A 10,655-nucleotide genomic window follows, 5' to 3' on the forward strand; every position below is an offset into this window, starting at 1 on the left:
CGGGAGCGCCGCCGCGCTTCCCAAGCGGCGCACTATCCAGTGCGCCACCGGGCGGCCCCTCAGTTTGCATTTTAAATCATACTGGTAACCACTCTGGGTATCCTAATAAAACACAGCCATTTAACATCCAATTGGCTTAAATGAACTAACTATACTAAAGATAACACATATCTATCAATTGTATTTCATAGTTAAACCATAAGAGAAATAAATTTTAAATAAGTATTTTAAATGGCTAATGCTTGAGTCTAATGTTACAGTATATTTAAAATATTTGTGTTAGTCATTCACACAACTTTAGAAAACCTCTAGCATGCTTTAGCTTAAAGTGATCTAGCTGTTACTGCTTTCTTAGACTCAAAAAAGGGAAACAGGCCCAGATAGACATAGGTAGGTTACTTACCCTCTTGGTCTGAAACCATAGGGAAAATACAGGAAAATGGTCAGGGCCTCTCATACTTTCAGAATCTTGCTAAGCACTTGATGTAAATATGCACATGCACCCAGGTGTTCCTTGGCTATTGACTAATGTAATTGCGTATGTGCGCCCAGGTGTCCTGGGTTATAGACTTAAGTCCATGAAGGATGAGTGGCTCTGATCCACAGGGAGGCCGCTATTGCTGCTGCCAGTGCCCCCGGATGCCCTGAGTAGCCACCACCGCTGCTGCTGTGGTCTGAGCGTGTGTCGTCTGCCAATAGCTCCCATGATCTTTCCCAATTACCTAGCGTGGACCTGCATGTGAGGGGTCTATGATCCAGCCTGGCACATGAGGGGTCTGAAGACCCAGTCTGTACAATGGGCTTGAAGGGTCTGTGAGCCATAGCCCTAGGAATACAATTGGAAAGCTTAAATTCAATAATGGAAACTTCGTCTTTAGTTACGAAATGGCCATAACCCTACAGAAACATACTGCAAATAGTAATTATATTTTTAAGGCATCAAAAAAGGGGATGGAGCCTGGGCTGTGATAGAACTTATTCTTTTCCAATATCATGCCCTTAACACAAAGGATGATGGAGACAATGGGAAAAGTGGCAGCCAAAAGTATTTGTATAGGTCTTCGTAGGGTAAACTACGCTTCTTGGTTATTTAGCTATGTCATGTTGATATTATTGGCACCAGGTCAGGTGTGCAGTATTTACCATAGTAGTCAGATTATAGAATCTTTTTGTTCCTTCCTCAGAGAAGCTTTCTCTGGTCACTCCCTAGATCAGGAGAGGTCTCAAAGCTACCTGCTATCATGGAATCTCATACTTCTCTTTCACATCACTTATCAAAACCCCCGTTAGATTATTTTTGTAATTGTTTAATGTCTTTCATATGATTGCCTTGCCTATACCAGCTTCTACCACAGTGATTGACTCATATTAGACAATTCAAATGTTTTTTGAATTGAAAGCCCTTGGGGGAATGGGACAAAGGCTATGGTTTTTTGCTTCTTTGGTATTCTGTAGCACTTCAAGCACAAGTGATGTCCTCAGCTCTCAAAAAGTGCTTTCTGAAAGAACTCACATGTCACCTATTAGGAACCTTGCATGATGTGGTAGCTGAAGCCACCCTAGAGGCTCCTTCCAGTTCTCCTTCCCTTACCTAGCGAGGAAACAACATTGAACTTGGTAAAGGGAGCACGAAAGTACTTTTTTTTGGTTTTTTGATGTTACTTGCAGAGGGCTTCTAGATCAACCTTTCAAAATTGTGAAGTTGGAATCATATTCATTTTGAGTTCTCTCTTTAAGACGGTTGTTTTCAAAGTGCGGTCCCAGTACTAACATCATCAGCATCACCTGGAAACTTGTTAAAAACACAAATCCTTGGGCCTCACCAGAACCTGATGAATCAGAATTCTGGGGTGGGGTTCAACAATCTGGTTTTTGTTTTTTGTTTTTTTTGTCCTTTTTGAGGCCGGCCGCACCGCGCTCAGCCAGTGAGCGCTGTGAGCGCACCGGTCATCCCTATATAGGATCCAAACCCACGGCGGGAGTGCTGCTGCGCTCCCAGCGCCGTACTCTCCCGAGTGTGCCACGGGCTCGGCCCTCAACAATCTGTTTTTAACCAGTCTTCCAGGTGATTCCGATGCATGTCAAAGTTTGAGAACCATTCTTTTAAACCAAAGTTTAAATCCATTTTAACCTATCACCAGAGTCCATCTGGCTATCTGTGACTATTGGGTGGGTAGAGCAATAAAGCATTCTGCTTGTCTAAAATGTGTCTGTCCCCATTTTTTTTTTTCTTCAGAATCCACCCTTCTCACTTGTAGTTTATACGTGTATATGCACGTGGCAGTAATAGGGAAATTGGAATAACAATGTGATTTAAAAATAGCCCAGACTACAGCTCCTCAATTCCAAACCTATCTGCCTCCTCAATCTGTTTAATCCTCCTGCGATTTATCATGCTATGAAAGGCCCTATGTATACATTTTGTCTTTTAAAAATAGTGCCATCCGCAGGAAATTCTCCAGCGTATTAGCACAAGATGAACATCTGAAAATACAGCATGTTCATCAAACACCTAAAGTAATCATTGTAACATCAGAATGGCAACCTAAGGAGGCCGATTACCAGTATCAAAGTCTTAAGCTTTGCAGACAGTGCTTTGAAGGGAGAAGGAAGAGGGAGAGGAAACACCTTTGAATACCTAGGCGTTACTCTTTCCTCCCGAATTTTCATGTTATTACACTATTGATGGCGGAACCCTGCATTTTGGTGCAGAAAACGTACAGCTAAGTGCCATTTTTCTGTTCAAAAAAACCTGAATTATATTAGTAAGGTGGTAAAATAAGGGGCGGGAGGCGCAGAAGATAACAGGGTTAGAACGTGCAGTTCTCTTTTAACGACGGACTGGCTTTGCTCATTCTCCGCCTCACTTCCTCCAGATCTATACAGGTTTTTCTTTGCGGGGCCCTCCTCCCCCAGTGAGCCCCCGCCCGCCACGCTCAGTCCTAGTGTGGCTCACGATCAGAGTCGGTGACAAGAACGGCTCCGAGACGCAGCGAACAGAACCTGGAGAGCTCGGAGCCTGGAACCGGGACGCGAGCCTGGGCTCAGGGCTGCCCGACCTCTTCCGCCCTGACTCCGGCCGGACCCGGCCCGCCTCCCGTCAATAAGGCGCTAGGGGCCAGCGACGAAGCCGCCGGAGTGAGGCGAGCGCGTTGCAGCCAATGAGGTGCCAGGAACAAAAGCAGTGACCAATGAGTTGCTGGGATGGTCTGGGAGACCGACCAATCACGAAGCCTCGCACCCGGATATGGTTGCTGGCCTTTGCAACCTAGTTCCGGAAAAGTGTGAGGGGCTCTCCATGTGGGGCGGGACTGCAGGCGGAGGTGGGGCGGGCGTGTGTTCGATTCGGTGTCTCCCACGTGCGTTTGCCGTGTAAGGGCCACCCCTTTGGGTTTTGACTTGGGGAACAAATCAATGGGACTGTTTTTCGGTGTCCCGGAGCCTGCGTGTGGGTAAGCCTCTCAGATGGTACCTCATAGGGAGTAGAGTCTTGAGGACACAGCTCGGGCAAGTGGGAACATGAATCTCTTACCTAAAAGCTCCAAGGAGTTCGGCTCCGTTGACTATTGGGAAAAGTTCTTCCAGCAGCGAGGAAAGAAAGCTTTCGAGTGGTATGGAACCTACCTGGAACTTTGCGGGGTGCTACACAAATACATCAAGCCCAGGGAAAAGGTAAGAAGCGCGGCCTGTGTGTGCTTGGGGAGGTGGGAACTGGTAACAATAATCTTGCATTCTAGTAGACAGTGACAAGCGTGGGAGCTCTAACTGGACGCGTGTTTTGGGGATTTCCTACGTCGTTCCGGCGAAAAGACAACTTTAAAATATTCTCTTAAAGGTTTTCATATAACAGATCTCCCGCCCCAGCTCATCCTTGAATTAATAACCCTACTTGGAAGAGTGATTTCTTTAGTAGTCCAGCCTGGGTATCGCCTCCTGAAATTGTGCCTCTTTGTCACCGTGCATCCCTGTGGAACAGGCAGCACCTTCTTTGATGTATGAATCTGTTTATGAAATAGTTCAGTGCTCACCGAGTTCCAGGCACTGTGCTCAGCCCTTAAGCTACTAGAACATTAAGACATAAACCCTGCATGCATTCCAGAAGTGAAAGTGATAAGTACAATAATAGAAGGTTTGGTAGATGTGGGATTGTGCTGGAGGTAGGGAAGGAGGAAGGGTAGAAAACTAACGTTTGTGCAGGAAGCTTTATGTGCCAGGCCTTATGATGGGTGCTTGTGTGTGTGTGTGTGTGTTTGTGCAATCTTTTAGTTCTTATCATAAACTCAGGTGAGTGGTTCTGCACTCATTTTTACAGATGAGGAAACTGAGGCTCTGAGACCCAGTTTTTTGCCCAGGATCATACATGTAGTAAATGGTCACATGGGGACTTAAACTCAGGCCAGACTCCAAAGCTTTATGCGCTTCTCATTAGACCATGCCTTTCCAGGAATACTGACAAAGAAGCAGAATTTTGAAGGATGAATGGGAGATTGCTCCACAGAAAGGGAGAAAACGATATGTATTTTAAGTATGGCTTCAGAAAATAGCTAAATATCATGCGGTGGAATCTGTGATGGAAGTAAAATTTGAATCCTCACAAAATACAGTTCATTGTTTGATGGAGCCAAAGGCATGAGTGTGATTGAGGAAATAGTTATGCAAGGGCTAGGTTTTCAACAGTAAAACAAGAGATTTCATAAGTACTGTGTTTGGATTCTCTGACTTTCTGTTCCTGAGTAGTAAATGCTTGGTTTCAGAGAAAAAAACAACCACGATTAGTTTGTTTCTGCAATACAAAGAAGCCCATTCTCACATAAACTGTATTGTAGCTGAAGGTGGTTTTTTACTTGTGCATACCTCTAATTCTTGGTGTTTCGTGATGGAGCCTAGCGTCAATCTGTAATGTTGCTCTGTCCTGACAATGGCATCTCCACCTTCTGAAACCGTACAGCAGCAGCCAAGATGAGACATGATTCCTTGAAGTATCTGAAGCACATTTCTTTGCCTTGATCTCCGTATTGTGTGATTTTTTTCCCCCAGGTGCTGGTGATTGGCTGCGGCAACTCAGAACTGAGTGAGCAGCTATACGATGTGGGCTATCAGGATCTAGTGAACATTGACATCAGCGAGGTCGTCATCAAGCAAATGAAGGAACGCAATGCCAGCCGACGGCCCCAGATGAGCTTCTTGAAGATGGACATGATGCAGATGGAGTTTCCTGATGCCTCGTTTCAGGTGGTGTTGGACAAGGGCACCCTGGACGCTGTCCTGACAGATGAGGAGGAGAAGACCCTGCAACAAGTGGACAGGATGCTGGCTGAGGTTGGCCGTGTCCTGCAGGTGGGCGGTCGCTACCTCTGCATCTCCCTGGCTCAGGCTCACATCCTGAAGAAAGCAGTGGGTCACTTCTCTCGGGAGGGGTGGATGGTGAGGGTGCACCAAGTGGCCAACAGCCAGGACCGAGTGTTGGAAGCAGAGCCTCGGTTCTCCCTGCCTGTCTTTGCCTTCATCATGACCAAGTTCAGGCCAGTCCCTGGCTCTGCCCTTCAGATCTTTGAGCTGTGTGCTCATGAGCAGGGCAAGCCCATGCGGCTGGAGAGTGCTGAGCATCTGGCCGAGGCGGTACGGGAGCGGCAGCAGTATGCCTGGCTGTGTAGCCAGCTGCGCCGCAAGGCTGGGCTGGGGAGTGTGTCTCTGGACTTGTGCGATGGGGAAACGGGGGAGCCACGCTACACCCTCCACGTGGTGGACAGCCCCGCTGTGAAACCATCGCGGGACAGTCATTTTGCCATTTTCATCAGTGAGTTGGGATTGCTCCCTCTATTCCCTGGAGGGCTGGCTTACAGGGGCTGGGGCTGGGGCTTGGGCTTTAGTGAATGGGTATGTCTTGGCTGTTTTTATCTTGCAGCGGGTAGTACTTCCAGGAGTTAGACTAGCCAAGCCATGATGCAGGGGGAGAACAGCTCTCCAGCAACCTGCTTAGATTTGAGGCTTATTTCTTCTCCTGTTCTATTGCAAAGTCTTGATGAAGTGTGAGAATGAGGATGGTAGGGAGAAGAGAGAATAGAGATAAATTTAGGCAGGTCACACCTTGCATAGAGATGTAATATTGTAGCATGGAGTAATGGAAGCAACACTGGACTAGCTGGCCTGAGACTTGGGTTCTAGTCCCAGCTCTGTAGCCAGTGAGCTGTGGGACCTGGGGAAATCACTGTGCTTCTCTGCAGAATGTAGAGAAGCAGTACAGGGTGGCATCTTAAAAACTGAGCTCTGGAACCAAACAATATGGGTTCCAGTCCTGGCTGGATGTGATATTGGATAAGTTACTTTTGTTTCTGTGCCTCAGTTTTCTCATCTATAAAAGGGGGTCATAATTCTTTTATGTAGTTGTGAGAAGTGTAAAAGCTCTTAGAAATAGTGCCTGGCATGTAATAAGTGCTTTATAAATACTCAACATTATTATTGAAAGGAGTAAATGATACCAGATCTACCTTAATAAGGATCAAAAGAGATAGTATGAGGAAATGCTTTCAAAAGTAGAAAATTCTAGAGAAATGGAAAGTGTCATGGTCATGCTGATAATTTGTTTCCTGACGACTAGGCCATTTTTCCAAGTATTCTGTAATCCTGACTGTCCACCTGCAGGAAGGAATAGTGCAGTGGATACAAGCATGAGTTGAGGCTAGACTGCTTCAGCTTGAGTCCCAGCTTTGCCCTGTACTAGCTGCATGGACTTGGGCAAATAAAATAAATTCTGTGCCTTAATTTCCTCATTTGTAAAAATGGGAATAAAGATACTACCTGTATCTTGGGCTGTTGTGAGGATTCCGTTAATTTATATTTGTAAACTACTTGGAATCATGCCTGGTATATAATGAACGTTGGCACTATTGCTCTTTCTCCCTCCCACACTGACATGCCCCATACTTCTTATCTACCCTTGGTTCTGCCTCATGTCTTATGGGCTGCTTATGGGTTGCTTTGCTCTGGGCATTGTGCACTGGGGAATTGATATCCCCTCAGTGGGTCACAGGATGCTGGTCCTGGGCAGGGGCCAGCTCTCTGCCATATACTACCCTTGGTTCTGCCTCATGTCTTATGGGCTGCTTATGGGTTGCTTTGCTCTGGGCATTGCGCACTGGGGAATTGATATCCCCTCAGTGGGTCACAGGATGCTGGTCCTGGGCAGGGGCCAGCTCTCTGCCATATGGGACATACTGATTTTGGGCTTGAACACTCTTCCCAGGACTCCCTGTAACCAAGTCCCTCTTTCCAGTCCCTCAGGGCCGGGAGACTGAGTGGCTTTTTGGCATGGAGGAGGGCCGGAAACAGCTGGCAGCCAGTGCAGGCTTCAGGAGGCTAATCACAGTGGCCCTTCACCGAGGTCAGCAGTATGAAGGCATGGACAGTATCCAGGCCGAGCTGTCAGCTCGAGTCATGGAGCTGGCCCCAGCCGGGATGCCCGCCCAGCAGCAGGTAAGAAAGCTTTGGCAGTAGCTTTCACGGATCTCTAAAGTCTTATTAGCAGCCAGGAAGGCAGAGCGAGCCTTTGAAGGATCTAGGACTAGAGTCTGTGACCCTAGTTTGATTCTGGAAGGGTGTCAGCTGCTAAGACTTAAGTGGGCAGGAAAATACTTTCTCTTGCCCCAGATAGTGAGAGGAAGGCAAGCACTTGACCTTAATAAGAATCATAGTTATGGCAATGGGCATGCTGCCAGTATGGATCTGGCCTTCACACCTTGGGCACGAGGTGTGACAATCAGCTTTGTATTTCATGAATATTCATAACCAATTAAAAAAAAAAAAAAAAAAAGAGTTGGGCCGGCCCGGTGGCACACTGCTACAGTGCGCCGCTTGGGAGCGTGACGGCGCTCCTGCCGCGGGTTCGGATCCCACATACAGACCGGTTCCCGCTCACTGGCTGAGCAAGGTGCGGGCGCAACACCGAGGGTTGCGATCCCGTTGCCGGTCCCGGTCCGGTCCGGGCGCGACACTGAGGGTAGCGATCCGTTGCCGGACATGAAAAAAGACAAAAAGGACAAAAAAAAAAGAGTCATAGTGGTATTTGTGTCTAGGAGGCCCTCAGGTTCCACAGAAACGGCATGAAGAAAATGCTCTATACCTTGCAGGTTCCAGCTCTTCATATTGCAGATTGCTCCGACTATGTGTTTCTCCTTCCACACCTTTGAACAAGACTTCCATGACCATTTTCCTTCTCAGAGCTGTCGTTATCTGAGGGTCTAAATGGGAAAGGATCAAAACAGCTGAGCACAATTTTCATGATATTAGCATTGCTGGTCTGGTGTTTTACTGGGAAGGAAACTGAAAGTTTTTGCCAAAATGGTGATATGGTATTACCATTTGACACTGTCTTGTGCCATCCTGGTCACCATGGATAATTGACAGGTGACTATATTGCAAGAACTGTATGGAAAGGAGTTTATCCTTCTTGACAGGTGGGAAAGCCAAGGTACCTGGAGGCCTGGTGCAATAGTAACAGATCTGGAGAAAAAAAGAAAAAACCCAGGTTCCCGGCTTGTGGTTCTGCCCACTAGACTGACTTGTATTTACAGATGAATGTGTGTTTGATTCTTCTTGGCAGGTTTTGGGGTTGGTGTCTATCAGAGAGACTTATTTCAGGGAGGCCCATATCCTCTGGGGGGCTTCATTTGTGACCTTCTCTCACAAATTACAGCGCCTATATCTGCAAGATCAGGAGTTACTGGTGATTATTAAATACTCTTATGGTATTAAAAAAAAATAGATGTAAAGAAGGGGAGTGTGGGAAGGGTGCTGGAAAAGTTTAGGGGGAAAATGTATTTTTTTCTCCTAAGATTTAGAAAATGGGAAAAGAAGACAACTGGGGAAAGGGAGAAATTTCTCCAAATTTGGAGTGGTTGTTTGCCCCCTGGATTTTGTCATCTTTATCCTTGTCCACATTCCTTCTCTCTTAATTACAGCCCCTTCCTGAGGGTTTTCTCTAGCTGTCATTATCCTGGACTGCTGAGAGTTCTTTTAGAGGTTACTGATGAGAAACTCATATTTTTCTCAGGGAGAATGAACTGCATCTCACTAGTGGTTTGGGAGATCTTTTAGGTGTTCAGTTGATCTTCAAAAGGTGAATTAAACCTTTTGAGATCTAGTAAAAGGCCCAGAAAAGCACTTTTAACATGGCAAATCTTTGCAGTCATTGCTGTCCAGAGCCTTGGTATAGGGATTTCTCATGTACACACAAACGGAAGGGATTATAACTTTTCATGTTTCTTAATTGAGCTGGTGTCTTGACCACATCTCTGATCATACCTTCAGGTGCCTTTTCTGTCTGTGGGTGGGGACATCGGGGTCCGGACTGTTCAGCACCGAGACTGCAGCCCCTTGAGTGGCGACTTTGTCATCGAGGATGTGCAAGGGGATGACAAACGATACTTTCGGCGGCTGATCTTCCTGAGCAACAGGAATGTGGTGCAATCAGAAGCCAGGTTGCTGAAGGATGTGTGTCACAGAGGTGAGGCGTCATAGGCACGGTGGTAGAACATTGCATGGACTCTCGATTTGGGTTTGTTAGAAAGACCTGGGAGTGTGGCTGAGATGTAGGACAGACCTAGGTACCTGTGACCAGAGGCACATGGCTCTGTGGGTTTTCCTTTCTTACCATGTGGGCTCTCAGGGTATGAGTAGTGATAAGCAGAATAGAGGTGTGTGTTCTTTTTTTTTTTTTTTTTTTTTGAGACCATCCGCACCGTGCTCAGCCAGTGAGCGCACCGGCCATCCCTATATAGGATCCGAACCTGCGGCGGGAGCACCACTGTGCTCCCAGCGCTGCACTCTCCCAAGTGCGCCACCGGCTCGGCCCTCTATTCTTGAGCAAAGCTTGGCTCTGAGATGATAAGCAGCAGGGGTGGTGAAACCAAGTTATGTGATAATCACTTTAATGACTTCAGTTTAAAGGGATCTGTTTTACAAGTTCCTCCATATATGTCGTATATTAATTTCAGTAGGTCACTGTGAGGTTAGCCAGAAACATGGAGGTTGCTGGTGAGCCCTGCCCTCCTCCATAGTGTGAGTCACTATCACCTGTTTCGGAGGATTTTACAGTGGATGGATGCTTTAGAGACCATGTGGTCCAGCGCTGTTCAGTAGAACTGTCTGGTGAAGGAAATGTTTAATCTCTGAGCTGTCCAATATGGTAGCCAGTAGCCATATGTGGCTGCTGAGCACTTGGAATGTGGCTGGTGTGATTGAGTGGATTAGTCTGATTCTGTTGCTTATAACAGAAATACCCCAAACTGGGTAATTTATAAAGAAACAATTTTTATTGCTTACAGTTTTGGAGTCTGGGAAGTCCAAAGTACAGGGAACACATCTGGTGTCAGCCTTGTTTGTGGGTAAAACTCTTCACAGCAAAGCAGGATGTCACATGGTAGATGGCAGAAACAGAGAGAGCAGCTCATGAGCTCCTCTTTTAAAGCTCTCAGAACCACGCCCATGACCACCATTACACCATCAATGGATTAATCCATTTACTTGGGCATGGTCTTCACAATCTAATCACCTCTTCAAGGCACCATCTTTCAATTACCATAATAGGATTTCCCACCCTCTAACACTGTCACATTGGGGGTTAAGTTTCAAATACATGGACATTGGGGTACACAATT

At 46.6% G+C, this 10,655-nt stretch overlaps 1 protein-coding gene across 1 annotated transcript in view; it reads left to right on the forward strand.

Moving 5' to 3' along the window:
- The first annotated feature begins 3,233 nt into the window (after nucleotides 1-3,233).
- METTL13 (methyltransferase like 13) overlaps nucleotides 3,234-10,655 on the forward strand; it is a 17,540-nt gene continuing 10,118 nt past the window's right edge. The window contains exons 1-5 of the mRNA XM_008585981.1: nucleotides 3,234-3,372; nucleotides 3,540-3,672; nucleotides 5,038-5,797; nucleotides 7,274-7,473; nucleotides 9,307-9,502. Of these exons, the coding sequence (XP_008584203.1) occupies nucleotides 3,248-3,372; nucleotides 3,540-3,672; nucleotides 5,038-5,797; nucleotides 7,274-7,473; nucleotides 9,307-9,502 (1,414 nt within the window). The 5' untranslated portion in view covers nucleotides 3,234-3,247. The remainder of the gene's footprint in view (nucleotides 3,373-3,539; nucleotides 3,673-5,037; nucleotides 5,798-7,273; nucleotides 7,474-9,306; nucleotides 9,503-10,655) is intronic.

The sequence above is a fragment of the Galeopterus variegatus genome, unplaced genomic scaffold (genome assembly GCF_000696425.1).
Source record: "Galeopterus variegatus unplaced genomic scaffold, G_variegatus-3.0.2 Scaffold3786, whole genome shotgun sequence".
In the NCBI taxonomy this organism is placed as follows: Eukaryota; Metazoa; Chordata; class Mammalia; order Dermoptera; family Cynocephalidae; genus Galeopterus; species Galeopterus variegatus.